Here is a 21497-nt window from a genome sequence, read left to right as displayed (position 1 = left end):
TGGAGATTTTTTGCTTGATTCTCTCCAGTCTTAAGCCTGGATGAATTTCTTGTGTGTGCACTCTCAGATCTTTATCCCAAGAAGAGGCAATTATACTGTATTTTAAAAAGACCGGGCAATTTTTAAATGCTAACCTGTAAGGGGATGGGAGAGTTAATGTATTTGCTGACAGAGATTTTGGCTATTCGTGAGACATACCTGTAATTTGTGTTAGTATAGATCAAGAGATCCTGTTTGACATAATGTTTTTTCTCAGTATATCCTCCTTGATGAACCTTGTGTCTGTAATGTATCTGTCAACTTCAGTTGAAGTCCTTTGCCCCTGTATCTTGCTTTTATGTTCTGCCTTGCAAGACGGAAGTGTGAAAGAACTCTTTGTCTTGTAGTCTTCCCTTAATGTAAATTCTTCTTTTTCATGGTAACCTTGCAGTACAATTGGTCCATATGGTCCATTTTTATCTCTGAGAAATAATTTATCTTTTACTTTCTTTATTGAAGCACTTAGCAAAGATTCCTGTTTAAAAGAACAAAATAAGGGAAAGAGGTAGCAATCTGCCTTTAAATGTAGATTGTGGAAGTAATCCTTGTGATGAAACAAGTAGCTAATTTCTGTATAACTACGGTTACGCAGAATTCCTTCAGAAAAACTGATGTGGCAAGTACGTAAATCCAGAAAGCTGCAACTTTTCTTCTTCTGTTCTTCCTGCATGACTTCTATCTATATATTTAGTTTTGATTCAGCAGAAGGTTTGCAGAAGTCTAGTCCAAGAGTCGAAATCAGCTTTTCATTTTGTTGCCTTGTTGGCTTGATGAATGGTCTGTTGCAATTGGTGCAAAGACTTCCATTGGCTTTATTTGCCATTAGATCAATCCATGTCTCTAAATGCTGTATGTGTTAGTAATGCAGCACTCTGTTGAGAGCAATTAGTCTTTCTTGACTTAATTACCACTTTATAAGGGAATTCAGAAATAGTTTGAGTGTATTCAGTTGAACTGATAGTATCTTTTAGGGCCAGTAAGTTTTTATTTAATCATGTTTTCTGTTACTAATTCATTTTATGTGTTATGATGTCTTACGTTTGCCTAACCAAATAATCTAGTACTGTGCTAATTTCTTTCTATTCAACAGAGAGTTGAAGGTATTTAGTTTAAAAAGCTTTTCTAGTATTTGTATTTTATAGCTGCATTTTTTTTCATTGTTACAATACTGTCTTAAGCTAGAAGAAATATCTTGGTTCCTTTAAATCACGACAAGACTTCTGTCTCTGCATTAGAGTAGGTAAAATTGCAGTATTTGCTTTCCTATTCTTTCATAAACCCCTTTCTAGAAATGTTTAAGTAAAAGCATTTAATACACTTAGAAAACCGATGATCAGTTGTTTATCCCCATAGCTACGGATGTACCTTAGGAAAAGCTTTTCCCCAAAAAAGTTTTCCATGTTTAAAAAAAAAAAAAAACAAGTCATATTTTTCTGCTAGGAGAGAATACATGCGGTTCTGAGGAAGCAGCAAGAAAATACAAAGCAAGTAAGATATGTAACCAGTTGCAACGTTTTTGTTCCCTCTTTAGGAATACGGAACACTTTATATTCAGGAATACAAGAAAAACAGCAAAGTGGAGTCAAGTACATGCAGCAGCTTCATGGGCTTGAAGGATCATCTGGGGCATGACTTAGGCCACCTTTATGTGGGGAGCACTGGCACGCAAATAAATGCAATTGTACCTTGGTCAATGGCGGAGAAGCCAACGATGGATAAGGTGAATTCTAGGAAAGAAGATGTGGACAAAGAGGCATCTGAAGAGACTTCTGGAAGCTCCAGCTGTGACTCTGAAGAAAGTACAAATTCTGATAATGATTCAGAGAGACTGAACAATTCTGCATCAGAATCACATTTATTGCCTAAGACTCACCGGCAGCTGTGCCGATCTCCTTGCTTAGAGCCTCATATACTGAAAAGAAATGAAATCTTGGAAGACTTTAGGATAGAAGAGGCTCAGATAGTACCTAAGGAAGTCAAAAAGCCCCCTGATGTAGTGAAAGAATATCAAACCAAACTGGAGTTTGCACTTAAGTTGGGTTACTCTGAAGAGCAGGTTCAACTTGTACTAAATAAACTTGGTACTGATGCTTTAATAAATGATATTTTGGGAGAACTTGTCAAACTTGGGAATAAAACTGAGACTGATCAGACTGTAACTAATGCTAACACTACTGTAATGCGTGAAGCGTCTTCCATAGAGTCTCAGAGGTCAGAGTCTCCACTGCAGGAGGATGTGACGGAGGATGGTGACAACCTGAGGCCAATAGTTATTGATGGCAGCAATGTTGCGATGAGGTATGTGACCATGAAGCTTTTGCTTTTATGTTTAAATGGAAAGAGAATGACCTTGTCCCATTCAAGCACTGATGTTCGGTATAATTGCCTAAAACTGTGTCCATGTTCCCTCACAAGCGTCGTCGTCGATGACAGAGTATGCCAATCAGGCTAGAAGTCTGTAAGAGTTCGGTGACAGCCATCAAATCTCTCTTTCCCACTGCCAATCTAGTACTTAATTAATTTTTGGTACACTTAATAAACCTTTAGTAGGCACCATTGCTATGGGCAGTTGCTGTATCCAGTTACATGCAGGAGGTTAAAGCAAATGTAAGATTCCTTAAGATCATAAAATTGTGATTTATTATTAAGTGGCTTAAGGAATACTTCTCCTTGGTAGGCTGTTCTGTGGTAACTAGTGTGTCTCTAAAGTTGGTCTTGGTTATCAGATTTGGAGTTAGGTTTTATTGCCATTAATTCGTGAGATTACTATGCTTTAGACTTTCATTTACATGCCCACAGATAACAAACACATTTACCTACAGCATTCACCCATCCTGACCCTGGTCATTAGGTGCATAGCAACAAACCTGTCTGTGGGGAGGCAGGAGGTTCATGCTTCATCAGTGATTAGAGAGGGAAGGAAATGGCAGAGAGATGCAGAGAGACGAGGGGTTTTTGATGGCTATATAAGTGATTAAATGACAAATTGGTTAGTAACTAATTGGGTAACTCATAAGGATTATCTGATCGCTTGCACCATGGTTTAGAAGGTCAGTTTTAATCTTCCGATGACTTGATGTGGTTTTCATTAGTTTATTAATAGAAGTTCCTGTAAGACATTTCTGGGCTAAAGGCCCAGGGGTTTTTTTAGCTCCTAATCAAGTCAATTACCTTTAAATGAGGCTTTTAAAAATTAAGTTTAAATACAGCTCTTATTTACAATTATATGATAGCTTTTGCTTATTTAAGTAGATGTGTTAGCCCATAAAGCAAGGATATTACTTCTTCGTAAATGGGTTATTCCTGTGAGTTCTTTCTACCTGATGTGTCATCCCTAATCTTTTTTGTTCCAACTTGAGCTGTAAAGGAAGTATGTCCTGTTGAACAAACACTATTCTGGTGCTCAACCCAAGAAGTTACCCAGAGGCTTCTAAAATGGGTTTGGATTGTATATCACATAAATCCAAAACATTTGTGTAAGTGTTAGCTAGTTAGCACAGCTCAGACTTGGTGGGTGGACTTAGGTTCAACCTCTCCCTCAAACTGCACTGAACGCATTCCAGAAGTAGCTCCATGTCAGTCACTTTTCCTTAATGTTTATTCAGCTATTAGCATAAATATTTAGGACCTGCCTTCCTATGCTCAATTTACTTTCTTGACCACCTACATGAAATGAGCCAAATATGAATGCGTGCTACAGGGCCTTAAAACAGGTTAAATCTATTAATATAACAGTCTTTCTGAATTCAAGAATCAAATTAACAGGTCTTTACTTGCTTTCTACCAAATTTAATCACAGAATCACTCAGTTTGAAAGGGACCTCTGCAGATCTTCTAGTCCAATCCCGTGCACTGAGCAGTGTCAATTCAAGGCCGTGTCAAGTTGGGATGGAGACTCCACATATTCTCTGGGCCAGTGTTTGAATGCCCTCACTGTAAGAAAGTTTTCTTTTTTTATGCTTAAACAACAACATTTGTTGTTTTCCGGTTTGTGCCCCTTGCCTCTTGTCCTGTCACTGGACAACAGTGAGAAGTCAGTTTCTGTCCTCTTTATTCCCTCCCATTGGGTATTTATACAGATGTGTACGATCTCCCCAGAGTCTTCTTTTCTCCAGTCCCAGCTCTCACAGGCTGCCCTTGTATGACAGGTGCTCCAGTCCCTTGATTAACTTTTGTTGTCCTTCACTGGACTCTCTCCAGTATTGTCCGCGTCTGTTTTATACTGGGGAGCCCAGAACTGGATCCAGCACTCTAGATGTGTCTTACGAAGGCTGGGCAGAGGGGAAGGATCACCTCACTTGACCTGCTGGCAACACTTTTCCTTCTGTGCTGCAAATGGACATTGCTGCCTCATGGCCAGCTTGATGTTCACCGAATCCCAAGATCGTTCTCTTCAGACTCATTTTCCAGTTGGTTGGCCACCCAGCCTGTACTGATGCCTGGTGTTAGTCCTCCCCAGGTGCAGAACTGGTATTTCCCTCTGTTGAACTTGCTAAGGTACCTGTTCACCCATTTCTCTACCCTGCCAGGCTGCCTCTGAATGGCAGTACACCCATCTGCAAACTTGTTGAGGGTGCTTTCTGTCCCGTTATCTAGGTCATTAGCGAAGACGCTAAGCAATACTTGCCCCAGTATCAATCCCTGGGGTATACCAATAGTGACTGGCCTCCAGCTGGACTTTATGCCACTAATCATAAACCTTTGAGTGCAGCAGTTCAGCCAGATTTCAGTCCACCTCTCTGTCCCCTTATTTTGCCCATACTTCATTCGTTTGTCAGTGGGGATGGTATAAGAGAGAGTCAAAAGCTTTGCTAAAGCCATAATAAACAGCATCCACTGCTCTCCTAATCCACTGAGCCAGTCATCTCACCACAGAAGGCTTTGAGGTTGGTCAAGTGTATTTCCCCTTCATAAATCCATGCTAACTCTTCCCAGGTCACCTTCACCCAATCTACGTAATTTGTTAGGAAAGGGCTTCCAGGAGGATTTGCTCCATTACCTTTGAAGCGATCAAGGTGAGGCTGACCAGCCTGTAGTTCCCTGAATTATCCTTTCATTCCTTGAAGATAGAAGGGATATTTGCTCTCTTCTAGTCCTCCAGAACATCCAAAATCACCACAACCTTTCAAAGATTACCAAGGGTGGCCTCACAATATCATCAGACAGCTCCCTCAACACCCTTGAGTGTGTCCCATCAGGGCCTAGCAGCTTGGGAATTTCCCATTCCAGTGTTCCCTAACCTCTGCTGAGGGAAAGTCTTGTCCTTTCAGCTTTGCCCAACTTCCTGCACATCAGTGTGGACCAATCTTGGCAGAGGTGATTCTTAAAAATGAACCACCTCTCCTGGGCCTCTCTTCTCTCCAGTGTTGTATCACATGGAATTCTCCTGAACGGGCCAAAGTCTGCTCTCCTGAAGTGTGGGGTTGTGATCCTGCTTTTTGCCTTGCTCTTTCTTCACAGGATCCTGAATTCCACCCCTCGCGGTCACTGCAGCCAAGGCTGCCCCTGACCTTCACATCTTTGACCAGTTCTTCCTCGTTTGTAAGTATGAGGTCCAACACATTCCCTCGTTGGGTCCTCAGTCACCCATGTTAAGAAGTTATCATCAGTGCACTCCAGAAACTTCCTGGGTTGCTCATGCCTTGCTGCCTTGGCCTGCCTGTTGGCAAAAACACTTGCTCTGCTTTTGGTCAGCTAGTGGCGAGGATGCTTTTGTTCTGCTTGGTCGAGTGGATCCCACCTTTTCCTAGAAATCAGTCCTTGTTTATGAAAGACAGTCCCATATTTGTAAAAGATGAGTCCCTATTGCTGACACCAGCTGTACAGCCAGTTGTTTACTAGCAGGATCTGTCCTTTCCCCTTCAAGAAAATAGGTAATAGTAAATAAGCACTTTAAAAGGAAAGATTTCAGCTTTTACCTGTAAAAGAGCAACGTTTGAAGCAGTGAGGGACATACAGGAATTCACCTGCAGTTCAGACAATCTAGTTCAGATTTCTGTATCTAAACGTCCAGGATCCTGTTACAAGTAACTAACCTATAAATTGTCTGTTCTTTTCATCCCTCTGCATTTCCAAGCTGTGGCCAACGTGCTCTCTTTGGAGTTGCTAACAGGAAATGGGCCTGTGCCCTAGGCAAGACTGTAGATGGTTTTTCAGGATCTATTCTTGGGAGCTCTCTCGTATGTTCTCACAGAAATGGGTAGACTGTAATCTATATTCTTATTCCCATGTTATAATACACGTACTTGATCATACCATTTACTACTACAATTATTCTAGATAAGAACTGCTAATTTTCCTTTAAGGGATGTATTTGATGAGAGAGGGAAGTTTTGTGAAGAAGGTTGAGGTGAGTGATGTCCAATAATATAAGCAGGATGAGACAGCTGTCCTTTTCTGGAAGGATCAAACACTGTACGCTGCCCTGTCTCTCTGTTGCATGACTAATTAAGAATGCAGTTTCATAAAACATCTAATGGGTGACACAGAGTGACTTACTTTCAGACTTGCCTCTGTCTCACTACCAGAGATGCTTTGCTACCTGCGTCTCATTTAGTGGCTGTGCAGCTGCAAAATTACTTGATTCAGCTTCCTAATTCAAAAAGGATTATTTTTCCAGTAGACCTGTAAATGAAACCTGATGGTTTTGTGTTCGGGAAAACAGCTAGGTTTGACATAAGGGAGGAATGATGTTACTGGATGTTCATATTTGTGTAACTGGTTGCATCTAGTCAAGTGATGATGGGCGGTTTTGTGTTCTTGAGGGCAGCACAGATCAAGGCTTGGGCCAGAATAGCTTATTCTGGCCAGCCAGAGCTAGCATGTATGCTGCTCTGGTCTGGTGACTACTCCTGTTCCAGACAAGCTGCTTTAGCAAGCTAAAGTTAAAAAAGCAAGTTAAAAGAACAACCTCTCAATTTTTCTGCCTTTTGGTAATGCTTGGACAGCTTCTCTTACACTTTAGAGATGGCATTGCTTGTCATTCATGCCTTAAACTGAAAACGGTTGATAGAAGCATCTTGTGTATTTCAAGTTTAAAGCTCCAATATTAGCTAACAAATATGAATTTTTAGTTAAAAGTTTAAAAACAAAGCAAACCCCCTCTTTCAACTGAAGAGCAGAAAGGTGGCTTTTTGCAGGCTATGACTTGAAGAATCACCATTTGGTTTCTATGGGATGCTTCAAATCTGGTCTTGTTCTTTTGTTATCCTGGCTTTCATGGTGTTGACTTAATCCTTTTCCAGAAGAGGAAAGATGACTACACATTTAAGCCTGACACAAAGTCTTTTGTTATAACGCTCTTACAGATGGGTCTGATTTTTCTGTGCATGTGTGTTAAACTTAAAATCAGTGCTGAACAGCAAATTAGATAATCCCCTAGAGCAGCTGTGGAGCTCTTGATAGACACTTCCCCCAGCTGAGAGTCAGGCTGGACTAAGGGATAGGACCCAGGACTCAGGCGTGCCCTACCTGAGTAGTGACCTGTGTTGGCTTTCCAGAGAACTGTGTAGCTTTAACGCTGCTTCGTAAGGTGCAGGGTTTTTTGCGTGTAGATGATGATGTTGTACTGCAAAATCTTCGTTTAGAACCTTAGTCTATGTGCGTAAGAAAGGTGTTTGGCCATTGATGTAAAATGCACTGGGGACCTTATTTAGTTTAAACTGCACAACATAGGTACTAGAGAGGTAACACATTTCAGTCAACAGCAGTTCTGTATCCCTATGTGATAAGATTTGAGCTACTCTAAATTTTCCCTTTACATAACAGAGGTAGGCAACAGAAGGTGATCTCTGCCCATCTAGCAACAGCAGATCACCAGCTCTTCACCCCTGCATCTCTGTGCTCTCCAGTGTGTTCTTGGACATGCTGTTCATGCATCCCCGGCTTCCTCAGCTGAGCCTCCGCAGCCTGGAATGGAGGGGAGAAGGTCTTGTTTCTCCGTGAGGCAGCAGAGGCAAGGTTTTGAGGTTCTCTTTTGCCCCTTCATTTTAAGACTCCCCTTTACTGCTGAGGTTGAGAGAGAGGGAGTTCCTTCTGAAGAGAGAAACATACTGCAGCATATTTGCACAGTCCTCCTTTTCCTTTGCTTGTCCTTTTCAAGGATAAGGTTGGGATGTTGAAAATTGCCTAAAATTGGTTATTGCTGCGATACTTCTCTTTACTGGAATCAAACTCAGGCTTCTGCCACCGAGAATTAAGAAATAAGGAACAAAGTTGTTAGTTAAGAAGTGGGATAATGTTAATTATTTTATTGATTTGCTTCTGTTCCATATTCGTTAGTTTTCCCTGGCTACCCTGGGTGCCTTCAGACTCTTTGCTAACAGCAAAAAGAATGAGTTTCAAATTTTATGTAAATGTATATAAAACTTTATGTTGAAAACATGTAGGCAAAAAAGAAGTCTGCCGTGTTTACAGAGAGCACAACATGAAGATAACACTGATAAGCAAATAATTGGATATTTTACTTGCTGTATTATAATTTTTAGACAACCACTTTCAGAATTACATAGGCAAAAGAACCAAAGTATTTTGATCACATGCCATCTGGGTTTACAGGTTGAAATCAACGAATCTTGTTTTGAGCAATTAGATTCTTCTGAAAACTTCACCCTTAGGATTCTCAGGCCGTAGACGTGATGCACTTCAGTCTTCCCCTTTTGGAAAACCTTGGCCTGTATATTTAAATGGTGCTTGATGGTACTTCATTGCACAAGGGAAACCACAACACGAGATAACCATTGCATACTTAACTTTTATTTTTGAGAGGTGGATGCTGATTTGGGGGGGTTGTTTCAAATGTGCTCACATTTAAGACAGGTATTCTACAGTTTTCTTAGAGCTTTCATGCCGAGCCATCCCTCCAGCCATGGATGTCCTAGGTGCTTGGTGGCATCAGAAACATACACCCAGGCCTGACAGACGTGACAGAGGCCCCAGTGCCATTCAGGAGTGGTGTTCAGCTGGAGGAAGCGTGAGATACCCAAAGGTGCCTAACAAGCATTAGACATCTCTGTTCAGGCAACTAAGTCTTGTCCCCGTCCTTAACCATCAGGCAGGTCATTTGGCCATAGTAAAAGGTTTGCCGATAACCATGTCTACATAGTTTTTCAACAACTGCAAATTGTGTCAACCAAAGGCTGGTTTGGTTGTCTTATCTATGCCATATGTGGTTGTCATATGACAACTTAAATGCATATGTATTTTAACAAATTAACAATTTAGCTGCATTGGCCTCTTCTCAGATTGTGTGTTTCTGAGCTTGGTAGGCACGATTGTATTTTGGTACCTTGATTCAGACATTCATTTTCCAGTGGAACTGGCTGTCTAGTTTCTTAGATTATTTTGAGAAGTCACTTTAAGGAATAGATAAAAGTATTTTTCCAACAAGTGACGATCATGTGGATAGGAGCTTGTCATTGGCAGCTTTGAGTATAACTTCTGTTTGCCTGTTTTGACCTCTGACTGCTGGGTGCGTGCCTCTTGCTTGGTCACGCACCCAGGTGCGTGTCTGGCTGGTGACGGCACTTCCCATGCTCCATAGAGTTCCCTGGCGTTGGAAGCCCCATGGACAAAAGATGTTTTGAGAGGTGTTACAACTTCCAAGGCTTTTTTTCCTTCAAAGACCTCAAAGCATCGGAGTGATTTGTCATGGACTAATGGAAAAAAAAAACTTTTGGGAACTATTTCATCTGCTTCATGTCGGCACCAAAATACATACTTAAGGAACAAAGGCAGGATTGACAGAAGGCCTGGGTTACTGAGAAGTGCCTTGGGACAAAATGTTTCTGTGATTAGGAAATTAGTAGAACTTTAAAAAAATAAAAAAAGGGATGCAGCTAGTGACGAAACCAGGCTGCCAGCCTCATGAGTCACCAGTATGATACAGGATGGAAATTCTTACCTCTCTATGCTATGGACTGAGACTGTTTTCCTCCTATGACATGACAGATTAAAACAGTTTGGTAACTCTGACTTCACCAGGCAGATCTGTGTTTTAGTTTTGTTCTTCTTGCTTTAATCAATATGCTTTTACATGGGAAGTACCTTGATGTGTCCAGATTTCCAACTGTATAAAACCCGTATGTGTACGCAACAAACGTTGTTGTAGACCTGAACTCTAATATCTCTTGTCATCAGTGTGTATGTTTTCTGTAGCTTTCAAAGCCTGAGAGTTCTGTGTTGGTTTGAGTACTGCATTAGAGCACACCAGAAGTCTTGCAACTATTGTAAGGAGTCAGTGTTTAGGAGTGTATACCACAGCTCTTTTCAAGACAGTCACTTGTAAATCTAGTTTGGGGGCTAGGAAGGCAAGAGAGAAAATGTTCTCATCAGATGTTTTACCTCTTTCTACTAACTCTCCTAGCCTAGAAAATGCTTGATTGATTTATGTTCTTGTACTACTTTTTTTTTTTCATTTGAAAATAAAACCATAGCTATCAACAGGCCAAATATATAGAAGTGGTGATAAAAAGAATCATTCACGTATGGTATGAAAGAGAAATAGATACCTTAGGATATACTTTATCTTCCTTCAACTAAGAGTGGTGCTAGATTAAACGTCTGCAAGAACCAAAGTAGAATAAACCAATGTCTCATCCAGGCCTGCAGCTGTCATCCTGACTGCTCTGAGCATTCACATACTGCTAATAACTAGGAAGGGGTTTTTAAAACAAAGTTTCTTGACAAATAAATACAGACATTTCTCCTCTTTTTTTACAACTAATCAGAAGGAAAAAAGTCAGAAGCAGCAGCATGATTTCAGTCTTTTCACCATATGATGTATCATAAAGCTGATGAAGCACAAAGATCACAAAAAAAAGAGAATATCAAATCTGCATTACAACAAAACAGAAGAAAGGAACAAATTTTAATTGCACATCTTTTTCACAGACTTTCTCACTAATCATTTAAATTTCTTGGAATTTGTATCCACTCAGATACCAGCTTAGACATGTGTCTGAAAAGGAGTGGAAAAAATGTGAAGATTTATATGAGCTATAAATCCACTTGCTCAGCAATGCAGAAAAGCTAGTATGCGTGTAATACATTTCCTATTTCTGTTTTGTAGAGTTTTAAGTATATTTAAAATTTATGTTCTGGATGAAAAATTTTAATAGTCTGTATTAGGCAAGAGAAAACTAAGCAGCTGACTGCTTGGTCCTCCCTCTGCCTTTAAAAGTATGGCTTGAATTCCAGCCTGATGGAAAGCAATAGGCAAGAACATCCATTTCTTTCAGAGAGGCCATGATTTCATTCCAGAAATGATTTGTCAGACTTACAGGAAGAAACATACTTTCACTAAAATGTAGTCTAACAAAATGCTTGCTCGCTGTCAGGAGTGAAAAGTGATTTTATCCATTTGAAACCACGGAGATTGTTTAGAGTAATAACAGTACAGTGATTTCACTGGGATTTAGTAGATGGAACGAGCCCTTCCCGACTGTTGTAAAATGGATTGCAATATTTACGGTTGCACATGATGTGCTGATAGCATGAACAGTAACTTCTTGTGTCGGGCTTTGCACAGGAGGCCTTATGGCTGCCCACTGGGTACTGAATGTGCACCAAGCGTCCTGATTTTACGTTGTCATGGGGAGATGTAATTAGACTTGCCATGGCTGGAAATCATGTTGGCCATTTTTTCAGTGTGTGTGCGTTTTAAATGTGACATATCTGTGTGCAGTTTGGTTTCCCATTCCTGGGAAGTTACAAAATGCACAACGATACTACTCTCTCAGCCAAACAAGCACAAGAATAATTGTATGGTATAAAACAGTACCTGGAAAAAAATGCTGCTATGTGTTTTGTTATTATAGTGTTATTACAATTTAATAGTGTTATTACATAGTATTATCATACAAAGCAGGGAAGGTATTATTGCAGAGGTCTATAACCGTAGCTAAACAGGATATTGGGATACACAGATATCTTGCTCCTAACAGTGTTCCTGGTATAGCCCTATAGGCACAGAAGATGGACTTAAACTATCCTTGGAGTACCCTCTGCCAGCTAAAATCTACAAACTTTCATTACTATGGTCAGCAACAATTGCAGTATCTTAGTATATGATTATGCTTCCAGGTCCTGTCTCCAGCATCATTGGAAAAGGAAGTCGTACGGTTCCTCACTTAAATCCAGATAATGGTAGTGGGGTCTTATATTTTTCCCCTCTTTTTTTTTCTTTTTCTTCTTTTTTTGGGGGCCTGTGACCTTCAACACAGCCTCTGCTGAGGATGATGCTTTGTGAGGGGTGTTAGCCATGACTCATTCGCTCTCAACACCCAGACGCTGGTGAATGTGTACACCACCTCCTTCACAGGCTTCTGGAATCTGAACATTGTTTCAAAATTTTTCTCACTTTTACTGTGGCGCTTCATCCATTGCACAATTATTCAGGCTCCCTCAAGGTATCAAGGAACATACAGCAGTGCTGTTTTAGAAGGCTGGAAAGAGTAGGTACTTTAAAATGGTCCTACTGAAAAAAAAAAAAGTTTTTAAATAACTTTCTGGTGTTTTTATTTACCTCGAAAGGATCCATCATCATATTGTCCTCTTCACATACTACTCCATGGTGATTCCACCTTTCTGGAAAACAGATTGTGGCATACCTGCTGTACATGACAAGCCAGTCAAGCAAAAGGCAACAGCTTGCTGCTGTGCCCCTGTGTTTCTTCTGCTACGTAGAGCTGTGGGGTTGGGAGGACCTCACAAACGTTGCTGGTCTCCTCCTGAGTATGGAGAACCCAGACTGGCCCCAGAGGAGCTGTCTGACGCTTCTTCAAAGTGTTTGGTGAGGTGATCCCAAAATGCATGGGCAGACTGTCCCATTGATCAGTTAGAAAGCTTTTTCTAACATACTGCTAAACTGTTCCTTATGGTGAGGACTTTTCTGTCCTTCCCCAGTGGGACTATGGTGGGTCAGCCACAGCTGGCACCCACCCAGTTGGGTGCTTGCTCCCCCCACCAGCAGAACGGGAGAAAACAGGAGGAACAGGAGCAAGAAAACTTATGGCTCAAAATAACGACAGGGAAATCACTCACCAAGTACTGATGAGTACTCACCAATGCCAAACAGACTCAACTTGGCAAATTTAACTTACTTTATAGCCAATTAACATAAATATTTAATTACTGTTAATGGGAAACACAAAAGACAAACATTAAAACACTTAGAGGAAAAACATCTATCCTCTCCTTTTCCCAGGCTCACTACACTGCAGACACCTCTCCTCCCCTTGTCATGGCTGCAGGTGACACTGAGGGTGACACCGAGTCCCTTTGGAGAAGCAGTGAGCGACGCCAGGGGTTGGGGGCAGGACATGGTGGTTTCTCTTGCTGCTCCTTCCTCTCGGGCTTTTCTTCCTGTGCCCTACAGGCTGCAGTCCCTCTGGGGCTGTACCTGCTCCTCATGGAGCACCCCCTCCCCCTCTGGCCTTGGTGTTCCCCCATTCCCGTCTCCTCCATTGTGGAGCTGGCTGGAGCCAAGCATGCTCGGCATGGGGCAACCCCTGACCTCTTCTCACAGAGGCCACCCTGCAGCCCTGTGCTACCAAAACTTTTCCATGGACACCCAATGGTTGATGGCTGTCCTCTATTTTCATTATCTCCTATATACTGAGGATTGTTTTGTACCTCCACAGGCTGCCTTTTTTCTCCAGATAAACTAAATGCACTTCCTTCAGCCTGTCCCCATAGGTCTTGTTTCACTTTCTTTTGGATTCTTTCCAGTTCCTCGGTATCTTTTGTAATATGGCATGCCCAAAACTGGATGTGGAAGTTGGCTGACGACTCATCTGCCTTTAGAAAATGACATAATTATGTCTCTCACCTTACCTCAGACAATTATTGCACAACAGACGCACATCTTTTGTTTTGCTTGTGTCTGATCCGTTTCTGCTGAACTGTCTCTCCACGGCTTTTTTAATATACAATTAATTTCTCCTTCTGAAGTGCAGTGCTAAGCAGATTCTTAGTTTTGTCATGTTGATTCTGGACAGGCTCTCCAGTTTGCGTAATCTGTCCTGCAGAGTGCCTGCCACCCCCTTGGCCTTGGAGTCCTTCTCTCCCTTCTCTCTTTCCCTGTTCAGATGGGACACCGCAGAGCTCCTGCAGCCGGGATCTGCTGTGTCCTCCCCTGCCGCCATGCATACCAGTGCTCAGTACTCATCTGCTGGCATTTCCTAAACATGTTGCGCTCTTTCATATTGGTATTTCAGGCTTCCTGCATTCCCTCATCAAGTCTCCGTAGTGCCTGTTATACCCCGTACTTTTGGTTGGGCTATGAGGATTTTTAACACTCCCTACTTACGTTTTTCCTTACTGGTTGAATTTGTTCAGATGCTAAAAATGTTTGGCAGATTGAGTATCCCTCTCCAACACCATTTTTCAAGTGATGGCAATATTTGGGCAAGGCTCAGGGTGACTCCCAGTTGCCTTTAGAAACCACAGAGCAAGTGAAGAGCATGACTTTGAGATCTGCATTTCGCTGTGCTCTATTTACAGTCACAGAAAAGCGAAGTCATATAATAAGGAATTTTACTGTGTGTTTCAGCCACGGGAACAAAGAAGTATTTTCGTGTCGAGGAATCAAATTGGCAGTAGACTGGTTTTTGGAGAGAGGCCACAAGGATGTTACAGTGTTCGTGCCAGCATGGAGGAAAGAACAGTCGAGACCCGATGCTCTTATCACAGGTAAGCTCTGTTCAGCCTCTGCTGGTTTGTTCGGTGCTTTGCACAGCATGGGTGCTATTGCTCAAATGGACAAATCTTTAGAAATGGAAGACTATAATAGAAACTATATTTGCTGTAGTAACTTCATTGCGATCTTCAGGAAGGGAAAAGACAAAAACAGTGCCCTCTCCAGGTCCTCCTTTTCTGCTCACCTGATAAATTTTCCATCAACGTTGCTACTTATTTCTTGAAGAATGTAATTGCCATTTTTTAAATCTATTATGCCCGTGTGGCATTGGCAGCGAAGAGGTTTGAAGTTAGTGATTCGCTGGGTGATCTTTCTTGTGATGAGCAGGTTCTGCCAGGCTGGCCTGTCTGCCAGTTACCAGCGGTGAGTCACTGCCTGCGCTCGGGGTTATGGGAATTATCCTGACAGAAAGGGAATGGTTCCCCTTTTCATCATTACTATTAATAAGTGAGACAGCTTTTAAAAATTTTCATTTTTAACGTGTTTATCTAGGGAAAAAAAAAGTGGTGTAGAGGCATTTATTTCTTGATCAAACCAAGTGATTCTGTGTGAAGGTTGGAGAGTCATCCTCCCTTTGCCGTAAAGTTGAAGCAGAAGAGAATTTGGCGTTGAAAAAACTCTAGAATTTAAGGGGGAGAGGGGTTGGGTTTTTTTGTGTTTGGTTTTTTTTTTATTTAAACATGGCTACTTTTAAAGGGAGGAAGCTTTTGACAGTAGTAGCTACAGCTTCTTAAAGAATATGGAAGCATGTTTTGATTACCACGTGCATTTTCAAATATCTGGAAAGATCTTCACAACACTTCGTTTCATTTGCTTGATTGCTAGTAGAACATACCATGTTAATGCAAGAAAATGTTTGGAAAGTTGCTGTTCTCCCCTCACCACAGGCAGTGTGGAGCCTTTCTCTTGAAGCCTTTATCTTTCCCTTTATGAATGTGAGGTATGAGAAGAGCATTGGCTAAGTAATAAAGATTTGGCTATTTAGAAATAAATTGAGGCATCTGCTAGAGGTGTGGATAGGGCTAGAAGCCCCAAAAGGAGTTTCAAGAAAGTAGCAAGACATAGAATTGACCAGTTGTCTAGCAATGAAAAATCAGTTTGCCCTGTGTCGTCATGGACCCTGAAAATGGGAAGAAGATCAAAGAAGGTTATTGTATCTTCTGTAAGACAGAGATTCTTCAGTGTTTTTTATCAGGATGCAGGGAGCCTGTTTACTACCAGTCTTGTGAAATACTGTCTTGTGCTGACACTCCTTTTTGCACCTGAAATACACAGCCACCGGGAATCTTGAAAAAGTCTTAGATGACTAATGTGAGGATGGTTCTAGACTGTCAGTATTTATGAGAAGCTTCTTGGATTAAACAACAGCTGCATCTGTTTTTATCATTCCTTGCTAATCATCACATGGCAAATCTTTTTATTCTTTCTTAGCCGGCAAAAAGTCACCTTCCATCGCACTCTTACTCATCATTTACCACATGGTGGTCCAGGGGGGGAGGGGGGTGAGTGAATACAAGAAGGTTGGATTTATTTTAAAATCTTGTGCTTTTTCTACTAAGCAGATAAATGCTTATATCAAATGTGTTGCTTATATATAATATTAATGCTGTATTTCTTCCTGTTAGAGTCTTGTTTTTTTTTCCAGATGGAACATGTTCCTGTCAAGTTTCTTGTGCTACAAAACAGTTGAGTTATTTGAGATCTAAACCATTATAAGAGCATATTCTCTGTGCAAGCATCATCTTCTATCATTTTAGATGTTGCCTAGCTTTTTGTTTATTTTCCTCTCACAGCTTGTTTGCTCTGAGGAGATTGATAGCTAGGAGAATCGACACAAGGGGTATGTGCTCCAGTGCTGGATGCACTGGTGCTACATCCAGAATCTTAGTTGAGACCAACCTCCTTAGGCCATCTTTCAAAGCTCCTCAGGATCTCCAGGTCCCACACAGAGAAAGAGAAAATTATGTTGGAATGGTGATTGGCAGACTGTGTAGGGCAAGCAGGAATTAGATAAAATGTTAAACATGCTTACTCAGCAGGGTTAAAAAGAAATCTGTTTGGATTTGATAAGACTTTATATGTAAAACTGTAAACCCTTTGAGGAAAGATATGTTCTGAGCTGTTACTGGAGGTAGAATAAAACAAACAAAAACTACCCACATTTGCTTTTGGTTACAAGATGACATCAGATGTCTTTTTAGGGGTTGCTGTTAACATTTGTGAAGAGCCTGAGTGTTTGTAAAGAATGTGGGTTTTCTAGTCCTTGTGGGTACTAGTAGTAACCCCTTCTGGGTTAGATGGGCAGAGGCTTCTATGAGACAGTCCCATTAACGTGAGCTACTGGAATTATTTCGAAAGATATTGCTTGCTCTGTACCACAAACAGGTGGAAGAGCTCTGTCTTTACCAAGGAGCTCGGTTATGGGGAAACCTTTGGCTGTACTTGGGTGTAGCCCTCCTGTTCACTGAAACATTCAGTAATGTTTAAAACCAGCCCTTCAACGAGAGGGGTGCTTCACAGGCATTTTGATAAGTAGTGTTTCTTTTGAACCACAGCAACGTGAACAAGGCCCCCTGTGTTAGTCTTAGAGAAATGGTGTGGAGCAGGAGGTTTTGACTTGTTTGTGGGTTTTTTTGAAAGTATTGCCAGTTGACTGCTGACTGTAACTTCAAATATCACATATCAGACACCTTGTGCTGGACTGTAATCATTTAAGACATGTTTAGTCCTAAATGCTTGGATTTTCTTCCTCAAATCTAATGTTTTTGGAGATTAAACAAACATCTTTTCTTTCTTTTTCATTTTTAACTTATGATTCTTATTCCTTGTAGATCAAGAAATCTTGCGTAAATTAGAAAAGGAGAAGATTCTTGTGTTCACACCATCCCGCCGAGTGCAAGGGAGAAGGGTGGTATGCTACGATGACCGATTTATAGTGAAGTTGGCCTTTGAGTCAGATGGCATCATTGTTTCTAATGATAACTACAGGGATCTAGCTAATGAAAAGCCTGAATGGAAGAAGTTCATAGATGAACGCTTGCTGATGTATTCATTTGTTAATGACAAGTAAGTCATTCTATCTTTATATGTACCACTAAAATAATTGAGAAACGAGTTTGAAGACCTATATAAATTTCTTACCTTACACCCAAATCATTAGGTACATGTAGGGAAATGGGAGGAATAGTTGATCATAGATTTGGTCTTCTGATTAAATGTACTTGAACTTTGTTTGTTGCTAGAACTTTTTAAAAGCAATGGTTTTCATGCTATTTTTTCCCCTTTTGGTGTATGCCAATGTATATGCTATATTTGGTGCATACTATGGTATGATATTCCAATTTTCTTGATACACTGAGTCAGCATTTTTGAGTGTCTGTGGTTAGAGTCCTAAATCCTAGAGTCATAGAAAAACCCATGTTGGAAGGAACCTCAGGAGGTCTCTAGTTCAGCTGTCTGCTTAGGTCTATGCTATGGTATCTATGGTATGGTGTCTTTATACACTGGCGTACAGATCAACTGCAGTTACTGCTGGTGGCTTCTTTTAGTGGGAGGGACTCAGTACTTTGCCAAGCGGACATTTTTATTTGAGTGCCGAAATACTGATGTCCTAGACAATGAGCACAGTTTTGCAAAGTTAGTTGTGGCGTTTTAAGAAATAGCTGCCTGTATTGCTGCCCTTACTTCCCTTTAGGAATGGGTTGTGTGCGGCCCTGCTTTGCCACAGAGCAGTCAGCTGAGCTAGACTGAAGGTGTCCACACAGTATATTTCTATGACTTAATCTCTCGGGCACTACCTGCAGCAGAATGGTGGCCTTTCAAAACAGCTCTCAAAGTACCCAGGCTTAAAATGTCAGCATGACAGGTTATGGTGTAGGACACAGTCATGACGTTCTTGCTCACTGCATGAGGAATATGAAAAGGCTTGTTTTCTTCCATAATGCTTTTTTTGTTTTGATTTATAGATTTATGCCTCCTGATGATCCTCTTGGCCGCCATGGTCCCAGTCTGGACAATTTTCTTAGGAAGAAGCCTATTGTGCCAGAACATAAGAAGCAACCATGTCCATATGGTAATTTGATTTAACTCATCAGTTTTTTGTACTGCTGGGACTGGGAACCAAGCTCCTGCTTTATTTTAACAGTGCCAAAATTAAAAGCTTTTAAACAGAGGTTTTTACGTTGTTGTCTTAGCCTGAGAATGGTTGAAATGCTGAGCTGATGGTGGAAACAAGTGATTTTTTTTCATGTGCTAGTTAGAGAAAATTTCTATCTACTAGTTGAACTAAAGGAGTGGCTTTATTAATCGTAGGATCACAGAATCATAGAATAGTTTGGGTTGTAAGGGACATTTAAAGGTCATCTAGTCCAGCCCCCTGCAATGAGCAGGGACATCTTCAACTAGATCAGGTTGCTCAGAGGTCTGTCCAACCTGACCTTGAATGTTTCCAGGGATGGGGCATTTACCACCTCTATGGGCAACCTGTGCCAGCGTTTCACCACCCTCATTGTTAAAATTTTCTTCCTTATATCTAGTCTGAATCTCCCCTCTTTTAGTTTACACCACTATGCCTTGTCCTGCTGCAACAGGCCCTAGTAAAAAGTTTGTCCCCATCTTTCTTACAAGCCCCCTTTAGGTACTGAAAGGCCGCAACAAGGTCTCCCCAGAGCCTTCTCTTCTCCAGGCTGAACCACCCCACCTCTCTCAGCCTGTCCTCATAGGAGAGGTGTTCCAGCCCTCTGATCATTTTTGTGGCCCTCCTCTGGACCCATTCCAACAGGTCCATGTCTTTCCTGTGCTGAGGCTTCCAGATCTGTATGCAACACTCCAGGTGAGGTTTCTCGAGAGTGGAGTAGAGGGGCAGAATCACCTCCCTCAGCCTGGTGGCCACGCTGCTGGTTATGCAATCCAGCATACAGTTGGCTTTCTGGGCTGCGAGCACACATTGCCAGCTCCTGTCCAGCTTTTCATCCATCAGTACCCTCAAGTCCTCTTCGGCAGAGCTGCTCTCAATCCCTTCATCCCTCAGCCTGTATTGATGCTGGGGGTTGCCCTGACCCAGGTGCAGGACCCTGGTTCACATGGGCCCACTTCTTGAGCTTGTCCAGGTACTTCTGGATGGCATCCCGTCCCTCAGGTGTGTCAACCACAACACTCAGCTTGCTGTCATCTATAAATTTGCTGAGGGTGCAGTCAATCCCACCATCTGTCATTGATGGAACAGTACTGGTCCCAATATGGACCCCTGAGGGACACCATGACACTAGTCTCCATCTGGACATTGAGATGTTGACCACTACCCTCTGGATGTGATCATCCAACCAATTCCTCAGCCATCCATCAGTCCACCCATCAAATCCATATCTCTCTAATTTAGAGAGGAGGATGTTGTGGGGGACCATGACAAAGGCCTTACAGAAGTACAGATAGATGACGTCCTTAGCTCTTCCCTTGTCCACTGATGTAGTCACTCCATCATAGAAGGGCACTAGGTTGGTCAGGCAGGACTTGCCCTTGGTGAAGCCATGCTGGCTGTCTCGAATCCCATATTTGTCTTCCATGTGCCTTAGCATAGCTTCTGGGAGGATCCGTTCCAGGACCGTTCCATCCATCCCACCTCACAGAGGTGAGGCTGACAGTTCAGTAGTTCCCAGGGCCCTCCTTTCTATGCTTTTTAAAAATGGGTGTGATGTTTCCCTTTTTCCAGTCACCGGGGTCTTTGCCTGACTGCCATGACTTTTCATATATCATGGAGAGTGGCTTGGCAATGACATCAGCCAATTCCCTCAGGACTCTGGCATGCATCTTGTCAGGTCCCATGGACTTCTGTATGTTCAGGTTCCTCAGGTGGTCATGAACCTGATCTTTTTTTACAGTGGGAGGGACTTTGCTCTCCCAGTTCCCATCTTGGGATCCATCCACTCAAGGGGTGTGGGGAGGGAGGTTGCCAGTGAAGACTGAGGCAGAAAAGTTGTTGAGTGCCTCAGCCTTCTCCTCGTCCATTGTTACCAGTTTGCCAGTCTTGCTCATTGGGGGAGAGTGTTTTCTTTGACCTTCCTTTTCTGGGTGACATACCTGTAGAAGCCCTTATTATTTTTTGCATCCCTTGCCAAGTTCAGCTCCAGGTATGCCTTGGCCTTCCAGACCCCATCCATACACAATCAGGCAGTGTTCCAGGATACCTGTCCCTGCTCCCACTACCTGTGCATTCCCTTCTTGTCCTTTAGTTTGACCAGCAGGTCTCAGCTCAGCCATGCTGGTCTCTTGCCTTCCTTTCCTGATTCCTTACACCTGGGGATTGAGAGCTCGTGCACTCTGTGGAAAGCATCCTTCAAGATCTGCCAGCTCTGTTCTGCTCCTTTGTCCCTGAGGGCAGTTTCCCAGGGGGTCCTATTGACTAACTCCTTGAAGAGCGGGAATTTTGCTTTCCTAAAATTCAGAATCCTGACTTTACTCTTCCCCTGACCCATGTCCCTCAGGACTGTGAACTCCACCAGTGCATGGTCACTGCAGCCCAGGCTGCCTCCAGTCTCAACGTTGCCAATTAGCTCACTTGTGTTGGTGACCAGCAGGTCAAGTATCACACCCCCTCTGGTGGGGCTGTCTATTACCTGGCTTAAGATATCTTCGTTGCACTCCAGGAGTATGTTGGGTTGCCTACAGCTCACCATGCTACTTTTCCAGCAGATGTCAGGGTGGCTGAAGGCCCCCAGCAGGAGAGAGCCTGCAAGCGCAATGCCTCCTGTAGCTGGAGTACGAA

At 42.2% G+C, this 21497-nt stretch overlaps 1 protein-coding gene across 3 annotated transcripts in view; it reads left to right on the top strand.

Moving 5' to 3' along the window:
* The window catches only part of ZC3H12C (zinc finger CCCH-type containing 12C), a 49161-nt gene that overhangs the window by 18851 nt on the left and 8813 nt on the right, over positions 1 to 21497 (top strand). For all 3 annotated transcript variants that reach the window (XM_074569973.1, XM_074569982.1, XM_074569963.1), the window contains exons 2-5: positions 1571 to 2337; positions 14591 to 14730; positions 17569 to 17803; positions 18703 to 18809. In XM_074569973.1, coding sequence (XP_074426074.1) covers positions 1643 to 2337; positions 14591 to 14730; positions 17569 to 17803; positions 18703 to 18809 — 1177 coding nt within the window. In that variant the 5' untranslated portion in view covers positions 1571 to 1642. The remainder of the gene's footprint in view (positions 1 to 1570; positions 2338 to 14590; positions 14731 to 17568; positions 17804 to 18702; positions 18810 to 21497) is intronic.

This window comes from Larus michahellis, chromosome 1 (assembly GCF_964199755.1).
Source record: "Larus michahellis chromosome 1, bLarMic1.1, whole genome shotgun sequence".
NCBI classification, from domain to species: domain Eukaryota; kingdom Metazoa; phylum Chordata; class Aves; order Charadriiformes; family Laridae; genus Larus; species Larus michahellis.
Note: the sequence above shows the minus strand (reverse complement) of the source record. Positions and strands in the feature narration are given on the sequence as shown.